The sequence below is a fragment of the Astatotilapia calliptera genome, chromosome 10, assembly GCF_900246225.1.
Source record: "Astatotilapia calliptera chromosome 10, fAstCal1.2, whole genome shotgun sequence".
Lineage (NCBI taxonomy): Eukaryota > Metazoa > Chordata > Actinopteri > Cichliformes > Cichlidae > Astatotilapia > Astatotilapia calliptera.
The window spans coordinates 6,935,540-6,954,640 of NC_039311.1; the positions used below are offsets into that span (position 1 = coordinate 6,935,540).

The window sequence follows — 19,101 nt, forward strand, 5'->3', positions numbered from 1 at the left end:
TGTAAAACGTGCCCACCCCCAAGGCCCTATATGTATGTGTTATGTGAGAGTGTGAGTAATGTGGATGTCTAGGTTGCAGAATAAAATTGAGGCACAGGCGGCCAGAAGGGGACAGAGGGGGAGTGCCTTCCCTGCACCCTGGTGACATACCTGCACCTCAAGCCCTTGGTGTGTGGGTGGGTGTGGTAGAGCGGGAATAGGGAGGCAGCTGAGGATGGGGAGGGAAGAAAGGGAGGGGCAAGTGGCCCCTCCCTGGGGCCAGCTCCCCCGCTGACCCCAGTAGGCACCCCCACACTCTGGAACCCACCAGGGCAAGAGGGCCCAGGCCCATCCGGACCAGGGCCCACAGCAGCAGCACCGCCCAGCCCCACAGAGTCCGGGGCAGCCCACCCAACTCCACCCCAGAGAAAACTGCACCCACCCCATCATCCAATCATCTCCCAAACTACACAAGACAATAGACACCCAGGTTGAGTTCATTCTCTACCTCTCCTATATCTCTCCCCCACCTGCAGAGTGAGCTCCTGTAGAGAGACTACCTGCAAAGATATAACAACCTCCCCACCAGTTAGAGAGCCCCCAAGTTGGGCCGATGCACCAGAGGTCCCCTGCACTGGGGCTGAGCCCCCCTGCACCCACCCGCCCACAGCTCCGGTGACACAACAGCCAGGACCCAAGCCCCCAAGGCCCAGCCAGCACCCCAGACCGGGGGCAGAGCGCACCCAGACCCCCAAGCCTCCACGCCCATCCCGGACCCGCCCAGGGGCAGCCAGGCTACCAGGCCAGTAACCAACATCCGCCAGCACAGACCCTCCCCCATCTCCGCTGTACGCAGCCACAAGGAAAACACCATCCACCAGAGCCCCTAACCAGGTCATGGCCACATCCCCCGGGTTAGGCCCTCCAGGGAAAACGTCCCTAGGGACTCCCCAGACGCCCTAAGGCCGTCCTCAAAGGAGCTTGCAAAGAAAAGCGTCTGGACTTCTTTAAGTTGCTTGAAGACGTTTCACCTCTCATCCGAGAAGCTTCTTCAGTTCTAAGGTCAAATGGTGGAGACTCCCAGATATAAACCTAGTGGGAGTAACCCCCCACAGAGGGACAAAAGGACCCCCTGATGATCCTCTAATCGCCTGAGCCAAGGTGTGAAACTGGGTGTGGGTCCCAATCAGCCAGAGTTTCGGGTGTGTTCATTATGAAACCTGGCCCCACCTTATCATGCGAATTCCTGAGGTCAGATGGCCCAGGATGTGAGTGGGCGTTAAGGCGTCTGGGAAGGGATCTCAAAACTGGATTATAGATGGAAGAGAGTTGGTGTCGTAAACCCCCACCTCTGTTCAAAGATGGTCGCTCACAGTGGACATAGATGGCTTCTTTCACTCCTCTTTCAAACCATCTGTCCTCTCTGTCCAAAATGTGAACATTGGCATCCTCGAAAGAGTGTCCTTTATCCTTAAGATGCAGATGGACTGCTGAGTCTTGTGGCTCTTCTGTGTTGTGCTATGCGCTTGTGAAGTGGCTGTTTGGTCTCTCCAATGTAGAGGTCTGAGCATTCCTCGCTGCACTGTACAGCATACACCACATTGTTAAGTTTGTGTTTTGGCGTTTTGCCGTCCCCACCCCCATATCAACCACAATAGTGAAGGCAGGACCAAACCATGACCCCCCACCCCCACTAGGTGATGAAGCCGATCAAAGGAGCCCAAAGAGATTGATCAAATGTGATGGCAGAGGCTGTATCAAGACTAATGTGATCTATTAGATGGTTTTTATATTGGTTAGAATTAAGATTATTTTTATTTTTCCAGTTAATGAGGACCATTTTCTTGGCAATGCATAGGGCCGTAAAAACAACTTTATTTCTGCAGTGACCTCATCCAAGTTGCCCAGCAAGCATACTAAAGGGGAGGCTGGAATGTTACGTTTCAGACACTTTGATAAGTTTTCACATATCTCACGCCAAAACTGCTGAACTGGTGGACAGAACCAAAGAGCGTGGATGTAATTGTCTGGTGTATTTGCTGTGCAGTGTGAGCAGTTGTTGGAAGGCGTATAGCCCATCTTGAACATCCTATGACCAGTATAGTGCACTCTATGTAATATTTTGTATTGTATTAATTGCAAACTGGGATTTCTGATCCATTGAAAGGTTTTTAAGCATATCTGAGACCAAAGGTTTTGGTCTAAGCTGATCGATAAATCTGCTTCCCATTTTGCAATAGGAAGGGATATTGATTCATCTATTTTAGAAAGTGTTCTGTATATTTTAGACAATAATTTGGGGGGTTTTAGACTAAAAAATTGTACCACACTTGGTGGTGTTTGTAATTCAGCTTCACTGGGATTAAATTTCTTTTTTACTATGGATTTAATTTGTTGATATTCCAAAAATCGTTTCTTGGTGATCCCATATTGTGTAACTACTCTGTCAAATGAAATAAAGTCTGTTCCTTCCAATATATGTTCCAAGTATTTAATTCATTTGCAACTCCAATCTGGAAAGTTGATCATATTATTGTTTTGTAATATGTCCGGATTGTTCCAGATAGGTGTACGTTTGCATGGGATTAATGAAGACCCTGTCATTTTTAGAAACTCTCACCATGCTGTCAGAGAAGAGCTGATGTTGCTGCTTTTAAAGCATTCATGTCGTTTGATGTTTGAGCTGATAAATGGTAGGTCTGAAATTTCTAGGTTATTACATAGTGCCTGTTCTACATCTATCCAAGGTTCATCTAAGAGGGTGTGTTTAAACCATGTAGCAGTGATGGTAAATTTGATTCTTTTTATTGAATCGAGTGTTAATGAGTCACTCACCAAAGTGAATCGGGTGTTTTGAGTCATTTGATTCACTGAGTCAGTTGACCAGAGAGTGCAAAAATTTTACATTTTCACTCAAACTTAATTTGTTTCCCTTTTCATGTAAATCCCACTGCTAAGATGAATGATTAAAAAAACCCCAAAACTATTTTATAGAGAAAAAAAAGAGCAAAAACATTTCTAAAATTAAGCAATTTCCTATCAAAATTGCTTAATAAACATTTATTTTGTTTATTTGTATTTTATTAGTATTTTCCTTAAGTGTGTCAAATATATATTTTCTCATCTAAATGTCCACTGCGCTGTGAGCCAGGGGGCGGCCTTAACATTGGTTGCCAACCAAGAAGAAGAAGAAGCTGTGAGCCAGCACAGGAGGGAGGGGGTGAGTGAGTGATTCGTTCGTTCGCTCTATGATTCAGCACAGGAGGGAGGGGGTGAGCGAGTCCTGAGTGATTCGCTTACGCTTACGATTCAGCACAGGAGGGAGGGGGTTAGTGAGTCCTGAGTGATTCGTTCGCTCTTTGATTTGCAGAGGAGGGAGGGGGTTAGTGAGTGAGTGAGTGATTCGTTCGCTCTATGATTCAGCACAGGAGGGAGGGGGTGAGCGAGTCCTGAGTGATTCGCTTATGCTTACGATTCAGCACAGAAAGGGAGGGGGTGAGTAGCTCAAATGTGTTGTTAGCATGTTAGCAGCGCGATGCTACTCTGAACCGAGGAGCTATTTTCTTGATGTGAGCTTCTACTCAGGGTTTTTTCTTCCAGTTCAGAGCAGAAATGCTTTTGTTACGAAACTGGCTGTTGTTTTTCCCCCCCACAATTTTAATTATTAGCTAAATATATTTCTACTAATGGAATTAGTTTGCTAACAGCAACAGGGATGAGTCAGTGAGTCAGTTGGGCTTGTGAATCATGATTCACGAGTCAGTAAAGTGATTCTCGAGTATTGAACGATTCGTTCACGAATCGAACATCACTACCATGTAGAGATGAACTGAAGCCTGTTGGCTAAAAAATAGTGATTAAAGTTAGGCAGATCTAATCCTCCTTTATCCTTGGTCTTTTGTAGTGTTTTTAAGCTGATACATTGGGGTTTATCTTTCCAAAGGAATTTAGAAATATACGAGTCTAGAGATCTGAACCAATCTTGTGATGGCTTATTTGGGATCATTGAAAATAAATAGTTTATTTTTGGCAAGACTATCATTTTTATAGCGGCAACCCTTCCCATGAGTGATATGGATAAAGATTTCCATCTAACCAGATCGCCTTCTACTGTCTTTAAACGTGGGATATGGTTTAATTTAGTGAATTCTGAAAGCTTAGGAGAGACATTAATACCTAAATATTTTATATTTCCAGATTGCAGTAGGGAAGGAGAAGAATTATGGAAGGAGCAATTAATCGGAAGAACTGTAGATTTTGACCAGTTAATTGAATAATCTGAGACACTTGAGAAAGAATTTATCAATGCAAGTACCCCAGAGAGATTGGTTTGTGAATGTTGGAGAAAAAGTAACACATCATCCGCATAAAGGCTGATTTTATGTTCTACATTCTTACATTTTATGCCCTTAATTGTTGTAGCCTGTCTAATTGCTGCTGCTAGTGGCTCAATAAAAATTGCAAACAGTGAAGGGGAGAGTTGGCATCCCTGTCTGGTGCCCCTCAGGAGAGAGAAGCTGGAGGATGTTTGGTCATTTGTTCTGACACAAGCTGTTGGGGATTTATATAATATTTTTAACCAGTTTATGAAAGAGGATCCAAAACCAAATTTGTGTAAAGTTGCAAATAGAAATTTCCAGTTAACTCTGTCAAATGCTTTTTCCGCATCTAAAGAAAATATTATGGTTTCAATGTTTTTACTGCATGAGTAGTCTATTAAATTAAGTAATCTATGTGTATTTGTTGATGAGTTCCTACCTTTTATGAAACCAGTTTGGTCAGGATGAATTAAAAGGGGGGTTATTTTCTCTAATCTTTTTGAGAGAGCTTTGCAGATTATTTTAAGGTCTACATTAATAAGGGATATTGGACAATAGCTTGAAGGAAATACAGGGTCTTTGCCTGGTTTTAGTAAGAGACTGATATTTGCAGAGTTCATATTTGGTGGTAGTCTACCATTTTCTTTGATTTCCTGCAACATCCTGTGAAAAACTGGTGCCAGAATCGTCCAGAATTCTTTGTAAAAATCTGTTGGAAAACCGTCTGGACCTGGAGCCTTATTATTGGGCATACTTATCAGAGCTTCCTGGAGTTCACCTGGCGTCAGTGGCGAATCCAGTGCCGTTGCTTGGGTGTCTAATAATTTTGGAAGAGTTATGTTGTCGAGAAATTGATCAATTTGATTTTTTTGGTGGGTTTATTTGTGGTGTATATAAAGTTTCATAGAAATCCCTAAAAAATTTGTTTATTTTTTTAAGATCATATATTGTATTCCCAGATAAATCTTTAACAGCACATATAGTTGTTTTTTCTTTATTGAGTTTTAACTGGTTAGCAAGAAATTGTCCGGATTTGTTACCGTGTTCATAATTTTGCAGACAAAGTCTTTGTACTAAGAATTTAGTCTTTTTATTAATAATTTCATTTAATTCTAGTTTTGTCTTGCATATTTTGTTTAATATTTCTTGATCTTGGTGTGACACAAAGGCTTTTTCTAAGAATTTGATGTTTTTTTCTAGTTCCTGAATATTTTTGTTTTCTTCTTTCTTCTTATGTGATGAGAAAGAGATTATTTTACCTCTCATCACGGCTTGCCCTGCTTCCCAGAGGACAGATGCTGATGTTCCAGGAATGTCATTAAAGCCTAAATATAGAGTCCATTCTTTTTTATTAAAGTATTTGATAAACTCTTCGTCTTTGAGCAGTGATGTATTAAATCTCCAGTTTTTACTTGGTGTAGTATTATTCTTCTGTATTAGTGTTAAAGATACAGGAGCATGATCGCTGACAGCTATAGGATGAATCTCAGTGTCTGAAATGTTACTCAGCAGTGAGCTGCTGACCAGAAAATAATCCAGACGAGAGTAGGAGTGATGAACATGTGAGAAGAAAGAATATTCCTTTCTGTTGGGGTGAAGGGATGAAAAGTCTGTTAAGAATGTGTCATATTTAAGACTTTGAATGTTAGATGATATGTAAAGTCTATCAATCCTTGTTTTGGTTAATGAGTCGAACCTAGTGTAATGTATGGTATGGGGATGCAAGACTCTGTACAGATCACTAAGTGCTGCTTCCTTACAAATTTGAACCAACAATTTACTTTCTCGAGATTCTCTAACCTCAACATTGGCTATCCTGTCAGTTGCTTCAGTGGCTCCACATAAAAAATCTCCACATAAAAAATATTAAAACCAATCTCTAACAAATACTTCATTTTTTTCAGCAATTGCATCTTTTTCGTTCGATCGGGTGCGTTATATACATTAATAATATGCAACTTTTGCCCGTAATAACAGCAATCAACAAGGAGGAGTTGTCCCGGTATTATGTTTCTACTTTTGATCATATTCACTGTATCCTTTTTGAAGAAAATACCCACTCCGTCAGAGCTGTCTTCCCCCATTGATATTATTGAATGGCCAGGGTTCCACACTTTATTTAATTCATTTATATCCGTATGTGTTTTTAATCTCATCTCTTGAAGGCACAACATATCATAGTGTAGCCGTTTTAAGAAATCAGCCTTCGTTCCTCTGCTCTTTTCTGTTCTATCTTGCCATGTCCAGATGTTTGCCATCAAGGAATTGTTAGCCAAATGGCTGAGAAATTTGCATACCATGTTTACACTAGTTACTTTTAATCAGATCAGGGCTATAGAAAAGTTTGAAAGTCAGCAATTCATATACACCTTTCCTGTGTTTGTGATGTTTGGAGAGTCATGTAAATTTATGTCATCTGTGAAACAATTAGAAAAGTCACACCAATGACCACCTTAACTTAAAAAACACGCTGAACTTTTCAGGCAAAACTGCCTGACTGTTTAATCAGGTGTTTTCTGCGTTCCATCGCTGATCCCCTCGTAGGTGACACAGAGCCTCGCTCTGCAAGTCACTAAGTTGGGAGCTTGTCACGCCCTTGTTGGAGGAGGGTGCTTTTTCACCCCTCACTCTCGCGTTCCAACGCAGCTGTAGGATGAAAGGGCAGAGCACGCCATACACCCTTGTCGTCTTCCTCAGCGTCTAACGTAGGGATCTTTCTTAACCTTTGTGGTTATTGCTGTGGCTCTGGAATTTTCTCGTTATGACTACTGTGACCCCAAACGACAGGACTCTTGACCTTAACCGCTGTCTGGGTTGTCAGCTTTACGTGGACTGGTCCCTGCTTCCTGCTGGTTCTCTGAAGATTTCTGATCAGCACCCAGTCTCAGTCTGGAGATTCTACCCTTCAGATGATTTCTTCCAGCAATACTCTGGCTACTGCAGCTGTATGTCCTTACTAGAAGGAAAAACTTCTAACCATTTTGAAAGCATCCAGCAGCAGCATTTTACTTTCTGTTCAGTGAACTTCACATGTGGGTTATCAAAAGCTTATCTGTACTAGTGATGTTCAATACTCGAAAATAACTTTACTGGCTCGTGAATCATGATTCACGGGGCAGGGATAGCTCAGTAGGTAAAGTGGTCGCCCCATGATCGGAAGGTCGGCGGTTCGAATCCACTTAACGGCTACCCTGAGGTACCCCTGAGCAAGGTACCGTCCCTACACACTGCTCCCCGGGCGCCTGCTTAGTGGGCTGCCCACTGCTTCACTGAGTGAATGGGTCAAATGCAGAGGAAAAACAAGTAATTTCCCCATGGGGATCAATAAAGTATCCATTATTATTATTATTATTCACAAGCCCAACTGACTCACTGACTCATTCCTGTTGCTGTTAGCAAACTAATTTCAATAGTAGAAATATATCTAGCTTATAATTAAAATTGTGTGGGGAAACAAACAACAGCCAGTTTCTTAACAAAAACATTTCTGCTCTGAACTGGAAGAAAAAACCCTGAGTAGAAAGCTCACATCAAGACAATAGCTCCTCAGTTCACAGTAGAATTGCTCTGCTAAAATGCTAACAGCACATTTGAGTTACTCACCCCCTCCCTTCCTGTGCTGAATCGTAGGGTAATCAATCACTCAGGACTCACTCACCCCTCCCTTCCTGTGCTGAATCACTCAGGACTCACTGTCACTACCCGATCCGTACCGGAAACCCAATCGATACCCCGCATGCGCGAAAGGTGTCTACTTCCGGTCGAAGCATTTTATGATAGTTACAGGTCAGAGTATCTGTTAAGATGTTAAGAATAACAAGTATCTACGATGGCCCTGAGAGGCCAAACGGACTGCAACTTCAGAAAACACTTGCAAAAAGAAAAATGCTGCAAAAAGATAAACGCTGCAAAAAGAAAAATGCTGCAAAAAGAAAAATGCTGCAAAAAGAAAAACGCTGCAAAAAGAAAAATGCTGCAAAAAGAAAAACGCTGCAAAAAGAAAAACGCTGCAAAAGCACACACAACACAACGGAAATAGGAAAAAAGACAACGGAAATGTATCTGGGGAGACAATAACCGGACGGACCAGTTGCACAAACCAAAACATGCTAACAAGTGCACTGGGACTGGGAGACACTTCAAAGAAGCTGAGCGGCCAAAGAGTAAACTTTCAAAAGTAAGTTCTGAATATTATGTCACTTATTTATGTGCAAATGTTTAATAATGAGGAACATTAAAACATTACTGTTGGCCACATGCCGGCAAAGTTATGTGACATTAGCGATGTTTGTACTTTCAGCATTTACTTTGTTTTAAAGCCTTTACTTTATACGCTGTTAGATAGTCGACCTTGATCTTACAGAGAATCTGATGATTTTGTGGATAATTAAAGTCAGTCATATATCCAAAAACACAACAAGCTGAAAGTCAGTGATGCTGTTTGGTTTGCAGTCCTGAATATCACGGCACAAGCAGGATTCACTGCACTGTTAATGTTAGCTATGTTATATTGTTGCCTCTGTTCGGTGGTGTCGAGCCAAACGGACTTTAACGTGTGTTTGAACGAGCTGACGGTTCACTCGTTAAGCTGAAAGAAAGATGCTTTAATCACAGGAGTCACACATGTGTCCACTGTACCATCTGGGAACTCTTCTTGTTTAGCACTCGTAATAACACAAACACTAAATCCTCCTGTTTGTAGCAGTGTATACACCTGAGACTGTCACCTGTATGTCTGTCCTGCACTCTCTCTCTTTTTCTTTCTCTCTGATTGTGGAATAAAAGTATGAACATGTATTTATAAGTTACACTTGTGTTTGAATCCTGCAGCTTATCACACATTTGATTTCCATGTGTGACAACTGCAAGTGTCCAGAGTGAGGACAGACTGAGGGACCCACTGCTGCACATCATCTGTGAGGCTTTACACCCCTGATGATCTACCAGGACAAACTCAGCAGTGTGTGAGGAAGAGGAGGAGGAAGAGCCAGCAGCAGCTGACAGATGGAGAGAATAGACAGACTGTTCCCTGTTTGTGAAGGACTGCTAGAAAAGTTTAAAATCCCTAACTGTCTGTCCTGAATCAGTCTTATTAGGTAATGTTCAAATAATTGTATCAGTGTGGGAGAAAGTACTCAGGGCCTTCAGGTTACACACTATGAAAGGCAGCAACAAGTTTAATGTTCAGAAACCTAAAGTATGTATCAGCAGCAGAATGGAGCTAAAAATAAATGTTTGTTTCAGTTCTATGAAGCTTTGAGTATTTTGGATTAGTAGCACTGCTGTGTTTGTTGCATCATATTGCTGTAATTGTTTATTTGCTTTATATATTCTGAGGTAAGTTAATCTATAGTGTTACATCATATTTTATAAGGATGTTATGTGTTTGTATACTTTCTGCCCAGTTTGACCCATTTAGCAGAAGTCAGCCTGTTTAAGGCTCTGATATCTATTCTGTATGACTTAAAAGAAGTTATGACATGTTCTGATTTTCTCACCCAATAAAGAAATATTTAATATATCAGTCTACTCTTCATTTTATCAGAAACAGTTATCACAGCTCGTACATTTTCTTTTTACACATATATGTAAGCATTGAGCCAAATTTAGTAATGCCAGCATACTGAAGGAACAACATTTGTCTCTTATATATAATACATCTGTCAAAGATACTTGAGTGTCTTTGAGTGAAGATTTAAGGTGATAGGACATATAAATAGCTGCAACTTGAATCTTTACTGAAGCTCAGTGTTTGGCACAGAGTTCATGTTCACTGCTGTAATAACTAATCAGAATCAGAATACTTTATTGATCCCTGGGGGAAATTATTTTTTGTTACAGTGCTCTATTATAAACCAACATAAACCAACATTAAGACAAGACAGACAATACGCTAACTAAGAATAGTACAATATATACACATAAGTCACTCCTTAATAAATAGCTGGAAAAGAAACATGTGTAGTTGTAGCAGTAACCAGTATGTTAAGTGGATGCATTGTACAGGGAGATGGCCACAGGCAGGAAAGATTTCCTGTGTCGTTCAATGGTGCTTTTCGGTATTCTCAGTCTCTCACTGAACGTGCTCCTGTGACTGACCAGCATGTCATGGAGTGGGTGGGAGGTGTTATCCAACATTGTCTTTATCTTGGACAGCATCCGCCTCTCCGACACCACCTTGAGAGCTCCATCCCCACAACATTACTGGCCTTACGGATTTGTTTATTAAGTCTGTTGGCATCTGCTACCCTCAGCCTGCTCCCCCAGCATGCAACAGCATAGAGGATCACACTGGCCACAACAGAAGATTCTGAGCATTTTCTGGCAGATGTTGAAAGACCTCAGTCGCCTCAAAAAAAAAAAAAAAAAAGACGACTCTGGCCCTTCCTGCAAAGTGTTGTGGTGGTTTTTTTTTAGCCCAGTTCAGTTTATTGTCAATGTGTACTCCAAGGTATTTATAGTCCTCCACAATGTCAACACTGACCCCCTGGATTGAAACAGAGGTCAAGTGTTTCCTGGTCTTCCTGAAGTCCACGATCAGTTCCTTGGTCTTTGCCACGTTGAGCTGCAGATGATTCTGCTCACACCACGTGATAAAGGAGTCGACCACAGCCCGGTACTCTGTCTCATCATTCCTGCTGATGCATCCCAACACCGCAGAGTCATCAGAAAACTTCTGAAGATGGCAGGTCTCTGTGCAGTGGCTGAAGTCTGTGGTGTAGAGGGTGAAGAGGAAGGGGGAGAGGACAGTCCCCTGTGGTGCCCCTGTGTTGCTGATTACCTTGTCAGACACACACTGTGGGAGACGTACATATTGTGGTCTTCCTGTCAGGTAATCAACAATCCAGGACACCAGAGAAGCATCCACCTGCATCGCTGCTAACTTATCACCCAGGAGGGTCGGCCTGATGGTATTGAAAGCACTAGAAAAGTAAAAAAACATGACCCTCACAGTGCTCGCCGGCTGGTCCAGATGGGTGTAGACACGATTGAGCAGGTAGATGATGGCGTCCTCAGTTCCAAGACGAGGCTGATAAGCGAACTGAAGGGGATCCAGATGTGGTCTTACTATGGGTCGCAGCTGGTCCAGGATGAGCCTTTCCAGGGTCTTCATGATGTGGGAGGTCAGTGCCACGGGCCTGTAATCCTGGGGGCCACTGGGACGTGGTGTCTTTGGTACAGGGACGAGGCATGATGTCTTCCACATCACTGGGACCCTCTGCAGACTCAGAGTCAGACCCCGAATTGGGATACAGCCTATGTATGGCTGTATCCCAATTCAGGGACTGTTTCCCAATTCAGGGTCTGCAGCCTTAAAGTACGCAGCCTCCACGGTCCTCAAGGGCCGCGTACTCAAGGCTTCCGCTAAGGCCGGAAGTGTGAGGCTTGTAGCCTTGTGAGATGGGATGGTCTAGCCTCTGCCCAGGTTGCCTAGCAACCATGATACTAACAGCTGGAAACTTTTCATACAACTTTGTTTGACAGAAATGAAGGAGAACATATTTTGTACATTTGTTTCTACATGAGCTTTGTGTGATTTGATAAGTGTCTGAGGCTGAGACCACAGAACTGTAAAACATGATTTTTGGGCTTCATTTCTGTACTGAACAGTCATTTAAGATTAGTTAGTAAATAACAATTAGCTAATGTTGTTCATGAGACTAAAGTCATCTCACTTTGGTAATGTAAATATAATATGGCCAATATTATATTAATCATTATTAGTTATTACAGCAGTGAACATGAACTCTGTGCCAAACACTGAGCTTCAGTAAAGATTCAAGTTGCAGCTATTTATATGTCCTATCACCTTAAATCTTCACTCAAAGACACTCAAGTATCTTTGACAGTGTATATATAGATGTATTATATATAAGAGACAAATGTTGTTCCTTCAGTATGTTGGCATTACTAAATTTGGCTCAATGCTTACATATATGTGTAAAAAGAAAATGTACGAGCTGTGATAACTGTTTCTGATAAAATGAAGAGTAGACTGATATATTAAATATTTCTTTATTGGGTGACAAAATCAGACCATGTCATAACTTCTTTTAAGTCATACAGAATAGATATCAGAGCCTTAAACAGGCTGACTTCTGCTAAATGGGTCAAACTGGGCAGAAAGTATACAAACACATAACATCCTTATAAAATATGATGTAACACTATAGATCAACTTACCTCAGAATATCCATCCATCCATTCGCTTCCGCTTATCCTTTTCAGGGTCGCGGGGGGCGCTGGAGCCTATCCCAGCTGTCATAGGGCGAAAGGCGGGGTACACCCTGGACAGGTCACCAGTCTGTCGCAGGGCAATACCTCAGAATATATAAAGCAAATAAACAATTACAGCAATATGATGCAACAAACACAGCAGTGCTACTAATCCAAAATACTCAAAGCTTCATAGAACTGAAACAAACATTTATTTTTAGCTCCATTCTGCTGCTGATACATACTTTAGGTTTCTGAACATTAAACTTGTTGCTGCCTTTCATAGTGTGTAACCTGAAGGCCCTGAGTACTTTCTCCCACACTGATACAATTATTTGAACATTACCTAATAAGACTGATTCAGGACAGACAGTTAGGGATTTTAAACTTTTCTAGCAGTCCTTCACAAACAGGGAACAGTCTGTCTATTCTCTCCATCTGTCAGCTGCTGCTGGCTCTTCCTCCTCCTCTTCCTCACACACTGCTGAGTTTGTCCTGGTAGATCATCAGGGGTGTAAAGCCTCACAGATGATGTGCAGCAGTGGGTCCCTCAGTCTGTCCTCACTCTGGACACTTGCAGTTGTCACACATGGAAATCAAATGTGTGATAAGCTGCAGGATTCAAACACAAGTGTAACTTATAAATACATGTTCATACTTTTATTCCACAATCAGAGAGAAAGAAAAAGAGAGAGAGTGCAGGACAGACATACAGGTGACAGTCTCAGGTGTATACACTGCTACAAACAGGAGGATTTAGTGTTTGTGTTATTACGAGTGCTAAACAAGAAGAGTTCCCAGATGGTACAATGGACACATGTGTGACTCCTGTGATTAAAGCATCTTTCTTTCAGCTTAACGAGTGAACCGTCAGCTCGTTCAAACACACGTTAAAGTCCGTTTGGCTCGACACCACCGAACAGAGGCAACAATATAACATAGCTAACATTAACAGTGCAGTGAATCCTGCTTGTGCCGTGATATTCAGGACTGCAAACCAAACAGCATCACTGACTTTCAGCTTGTTGTGTTTTTGGATATATGACTGACTTTAATTATCCACAAAATCATCAGATTCTCTGTAAGATTAAGGTCGACTATCTAACAGCGTATAAAGTAAAGGCTTTAAAACAAAGTAAATGCTGAAAGTACAAACATCGCTAATGTCACATAACTTTGCCGGCATGTGGCCAACAGTAATGTTTTAATGTTCCTCATTATTAAACATTTGCACATAAATAAGTGACATAATATTCAGAACTTACTTTTGAAAGTTTACTCTTTGGCCGCTCCGCTTCTTTGAAGTGTCTCCCAGTCCCAGTGCACTTGTTAGCATGTTTTGGTTTGTGCAACTGGTCCGTCCGGTTACTGTCTCCCCAGAAACATTTCCGTTGTCTTTTTTCCTATTTCCGTTGTGTTGTTTTTCTTTTTGCAGCGTTTTTCTTTTTGCAGCATTTTTCTTTTTGCAGCATTTTTCTTTTTGCAAGTGTTTTCTGAAGTTGCAGTCAGTTTGGCCTCTCAGGGCCACAGTAAGTATCCCTTAAAATGTTTCCGATAATGAAACATTTAATATAATGTAGACAAAAACAAAAAAATAAAAAGATAGTGACAGATCGGGACTCCCGATCCTTACTGCGCATTTGCAAAGTCGGACCGTACAAATCGGGTCTACCCGATCCGTACCGCGCATGTGCAGGGGTTTTCTTCTTCTTCTGTTCGTTTAATGGCAGTGCACGAGGATACCGCCACCTGCTGACTGAGTGAATGAACCCTATTGTAAACTGAATTAGCGTCATTACAAACGTGTGTTAAATTTGATTTAGTGATAATCGAGTGTGTTTATGCTTGTCTGTGAGGAGAGGATTGTTGGAATAGTGATGATGATGTGCGCTATCACTGTCAATTGTCAGTAAAGACTTCATCTGGCTGATGAATCTACACGTGAGATATTACAAAGTCTGCATTATTAACTCTGTAATTAGGCGCCATTCTTCTTATTTTACGGCGCTGTTGCTCAATCAGGGGACACTCTCTGTTGAGGAGAAAAGCATGAATTTCTTTGTATACAGATTATCCATTGTTTAAATGTCCCGGGCAGTCGAAAAGGAGGCAAAGCTGTTGAGAAATGCTAGGAGCTAACTGGGCGCTAACCGTATCATTCAAATTTTTATTTATTTTTTTATTAGTAATATAAACATACAAACAAAATGCACCATATATTACAGATTCAGAGAATAGACATTTCTTACATATTAGCAACTTTCATACATAGTGAAAATAAAATATAAAGATGGGCTCACATAATTTAACAAATTATTAACTCACTAAATCAAAATCTTCCATAAAGGAAACAAAAAAAGCAGCCTTTTTCTTTTTAACTAAAGTCAAAGATTTAACCGTATCATTCAAATATATTGAATGTCGCAATGTTGGCAAAGAGAGGAAGTGACGTAAGATTTGCGCATGCGGGGTGCCGATCGGGTTTCCGGTACGGATCGGGTAGTGACAACGCTCACTCACCGCCTCCCTCCTGGCTCACAGCTTCTTCTTCTTCTTCTTGGTTGGCAACCAGAGTTAAGGAGCATTACCACCCCCTGGCAAACAGCTCAGTGGACATTTAGATGAGAAAATATATATTTGACACATTTGAGGAAAATACTAATAAAAAAAAAAAAAAAAAAAATGTTCCCTTTAGAAATCTTTAATTTTTTTTTTTTTGCTCTTTTTTGAGAGCAAAAATAGTTGTTTTTCTTTTTCAGTCACTCATCTTAGCAGTATTTACATGAAAACAAATTAAGTTAGGGTTAGGGGTACATTTTTTGCACTCTCTGTTCAACTGACTCAGTGACTCAAATGACTCAAAAACCCGATTCACTTTGGTGAGTGACGCATTCAAACCCGATTCAGTAAAAAGAATAGAATTTACCATCACTAATCTGTACCACCTGTAGAGTTTTAATACCTGTACATGAATTGTTAGTCACACAAATCATAGAAAAAAATAATTGAAAATCATAGAAATATCACGAAATAGTTTTAAACCTGTGCTAGGAAATGAAATTAGCATGGTTTTCATGTTAATTCTGCTTAACTACTGGTTTTACCACCGCATCTGCTCTGTAATTGCCTAGAAAACAGAATCTTGAGTTAATATAAACTTCACATTTACGAACAACTGTAGGTCAGAGGAGTAATAAGGCATCCAGCACTGCAGCCACAAGTTTGTCATGTGCAATGGATTTTCCTGAATCATTAAAAAAAGTCATTGTTCCCATAATATGCCCAAATCATGGATCATCCCGTGTGTATTTAGAATTAGGTATAGTGACTGGTCATAAGTAATGTCACTCACTTGTTTCAATGTTATGAGCTCAGCAACTTGAGATAAATACTGATATAATAATTAGCCCAACGCTAAGATGTTCTGTGATTACTTCACATCCTGCTTTATTTTTACTGTCTGTGTGATGCCAAATCCTCCACAAAGACCTTCAGGAAAAAAACAACATTAGCCAGTTATGCATCCTGTAGATCAGATCTGGACAAATAGATTCTAGAAATAGCTGCAACAAAATCATGTGGTTGGCCATCAGCTCCTGTGAAATAAGTTATTCTGGGTTTAACACAGTACATTCTTCAACTGTGACATTTGGCATTTTCCAACAATACATTATGGCATCATAAACAACAAAGCTAGTAAATACATAGATTTCTCTACAAGAATCAGTTACACTGAAAGTGGCAGTTAAGGGTTGAGTTTGCACGGCCCACAAGCTTATGTGAACCTAGATAGTCTTCCCATCTCTGGTCGCTGCCCGCTCCTGTGAAAACAAAACCAAACAACGCACAAACATCCACCCTTTTCTAACTGTTTTTTGTGAATTGTTTAACAGCATTTACTAATCCTAAACTTGGTGCAGTCTTTAATCTCAGTTTCAAGTCAGTCAAAGCTTTATTTACATTATCAGTCTGTCACAGTCCAGTCAGTCCCTTCACATTTGTCATTGCTGAGAGTGGAGCCTCTCGCGCACATATTTGAGTATCCACTAATAGCAATACGATGTCATATCAAAAAAAGAAAAAACAATTCTTTATGATTTTGGAATGGATTGAATCGCTACAACCTTTTTACACAGAGGGACTTACTGTCGCGTGAGATCACGTGTCCCAGACGAGTGAATTTCTCCAAAGCCCATTGTAATCTGAAGAATCACACTTTGCAAATGTTTCCAGTAAGGATGTTTCATAGCGCTTTCGTATCAATCTTGCAGGCCTGCTGAAAAGAGAGCTGATTGTTAAATCATCAGCACACAAAATATCATGCCCTGGAGGGGTGACACCTGACAGGTTTTATTTAAGTGCACTGTTACAAAAAAAAACCCTAAAACATTAGGTCTAGTTTTAGGACATGTCCAAGCATAAGGCTGTCATTCTCTTAGAAAGAGAAAACAGACCCAAAATGACTTATAGGATCAGCCTAACACTAAAACAAAACAAAAACGTCAGCCAGATAAATCACAGAAAAAAAGTGTTTTTCTGGTGGAACAGTATGGTGTGAGGATTAGAACTTCAGGTGCCATGAGATGCAGTAGTGCATTCACTGTTTCTGGCTTTATTTGTTGTTTATGCTTACTTGGTCTGAACTCAGACTTAAGACTCACTACCCCGTTCATTTCCCCCGCATCATATCCACTGGTTGCCCACAAGTGCTCTGAGATGTCTGGGGTCAACTGGCATAGTTCCACCAGATAAATTTTTGTTAGCAGCTGCACAGTTCACACAACACTAATGTTTACTGTCAGATGCTTCCTAAACACCTCATTGCAATGTTTCATCCCTGGAATGTGAGTTTCTTCCTCAGGTCTGTACTGTTGCACTAATCATAAACCCAATCATTTTATTTAGCATTTAAAATAAAAATATATGAGATGATGTCATGTATTTCACTTGACAAAGCAAGTTTGTTCCCATATAATCAGGTGTGTGTGTATGTCTATGTGCAAGCTTCACATACATCAGAAACCGGAAACTCAGTCTGTTAGTCTCCACTCATTTGCAACATTCTGCTCACTTGTGTTATAATTAAATGATCGTTCCCTGATCTAATAACAATCAACTAATTTACATATCAATTCATAACCCACTAAGTTTACAGGACAAGATGATAACAGCTGGTTTGCAATCTTTAATCAGTCCCACATCGTATTTAGACTTGGCCCACAGGCCGTCAGGCACCTCTGATCAACAGTGGGATCAAACAGTTCAAATGAGCAAACAGTGAACAGTATAACAATAGACAGCATAACTGTTTTATAAGCAATCATTTTTTAGGGTGAACAACACTTTTGGGTCCTCCCTGACTTGCCAATCACAAGCTCTTTTACAATTGTGCACAAATCTGCCCAGGTCTTCCCACCTGTAGTCAGCAGACCTAGCAAGGAAGATGTGTGGGGTGGATGCATCCATTATAAATAACCTTTTGTTCTTTAGTGAGGGAAATCGCAAGTGCAGCAAATGTAAAGCTCTAAAATAAGCATTTCATTGTTAGTTTATCATGTTCAACTCTTTACCACTCCTCCCCATGTCTCTCATCAGGGCTCTGCGAAGCACAGTGAAAAGTGCAGTGCAGGCCATCAGCGGCCAAAAATGGCATCTGGAGGCATGCAGTCACGTGCTGTTTGTAAAAAAAAACAAACAAAAAAAAAACTTTCAGTGAGCAGCCCTGCCCCCAGCTTCCATTCATACACGAAGGCAGGGGTCACAGGGCTGTATTTCACCATTGCATGGTCACATTCTGACTGTGTGATTGTAATGCCATCATGGCAGGAGATCAAATTTATGTTTAATTTACACATTAAGTAAATTTACTGGACATGAGTCTGACAAAACTTTTAACTTTTGGCCCTGTCCGTCAATTCAGGACAGGGGAATGGTGAAATTATCTCTTTGAACATGGCCTGTTGCAGAGACAGTGTGGGTGTACCTTCTAATGTTGGCTGGAATTTCAGGGTGAGAGTGTAACACAGAGTGGCTCCGTAGTCTACAAGAAATTCCACCTTCTCACCACACACAGACATTGTATACATAGGCAGAGATTTATAGGCTTTGTTTGTTAAATGCACATATTTGCCCTTTGGATGGCATGAAATGTGTTCTAAGTGTGGCTTCTTGCAGCAGTCTCTGTGTTTGTGTATGTGTGTGTGTGGAGCACTTTTTTTCCGTAGCACTTGTTAGCGAAGCTTTCTTCATTGCGTCAGCATGTGTGTGCGTCCGTGTTTGTGTGTGGCTCTTGTATCACTCCTGTTACGAATGTGTTTGTTTGTGCAGGTGTTGTGTTTTTTCTATGTTAATTTAGCTGTGCCAGGGCCCTGTTCCGATTGGTGCGTGGATATACTGCCCCGGCGTGATTGGATCCAGCTGGAGGACCCGCCCATTAAAAGGAGGCTGGAGTGCTACAACGGGAGAGGCCCTCGCGTTTCTCCTCATCACCCAGCAGTAGTCCTGTGATAGCCGCTGGCTGCAGTATACGCTTGAAAGTTGTGGAAGTGGAGTGGGTAGGGGTGAGCTGCCATTTCTTTTGATCACC

At 41.2% G+C, this 19,101-nt stretch overlaps 1 protein-coding gene across 6 annotated transcripts in view; it reads left to right on the forward strand.

Annotated features, from left to right (window-relative positions):
• Positions 1-19,101, forward strand: part of cblb (Cbl proto-oncogene B, E3 ubiquitin protein ligase) — a 181,341-nt gene that overhangs the window by 118,815 nt on the left and 43,425 nt on the right. The window contains exon 14 of one of the 6 annotated variants that reach the window (XM_026181711.1): positions 9,129-9,156. The exons of 4 other annotated variants lie outside the window; for them this stretch is intronic. In XM_026181711.1, coding sequence (XP_026037496.1) covers positions 9,129-9,144 — 16 coding nt within the window. In that variant the 3' untranslated portion in view covers positions 9,145-9,156. Of the gene's footprint in view, positions 1-515; positions 986-9,128; positions 9,157-19,101 lie in introns of those variants that run through there. One more of the 6 variants, XM_026181710.1, reaches the window with a different exon arrangement.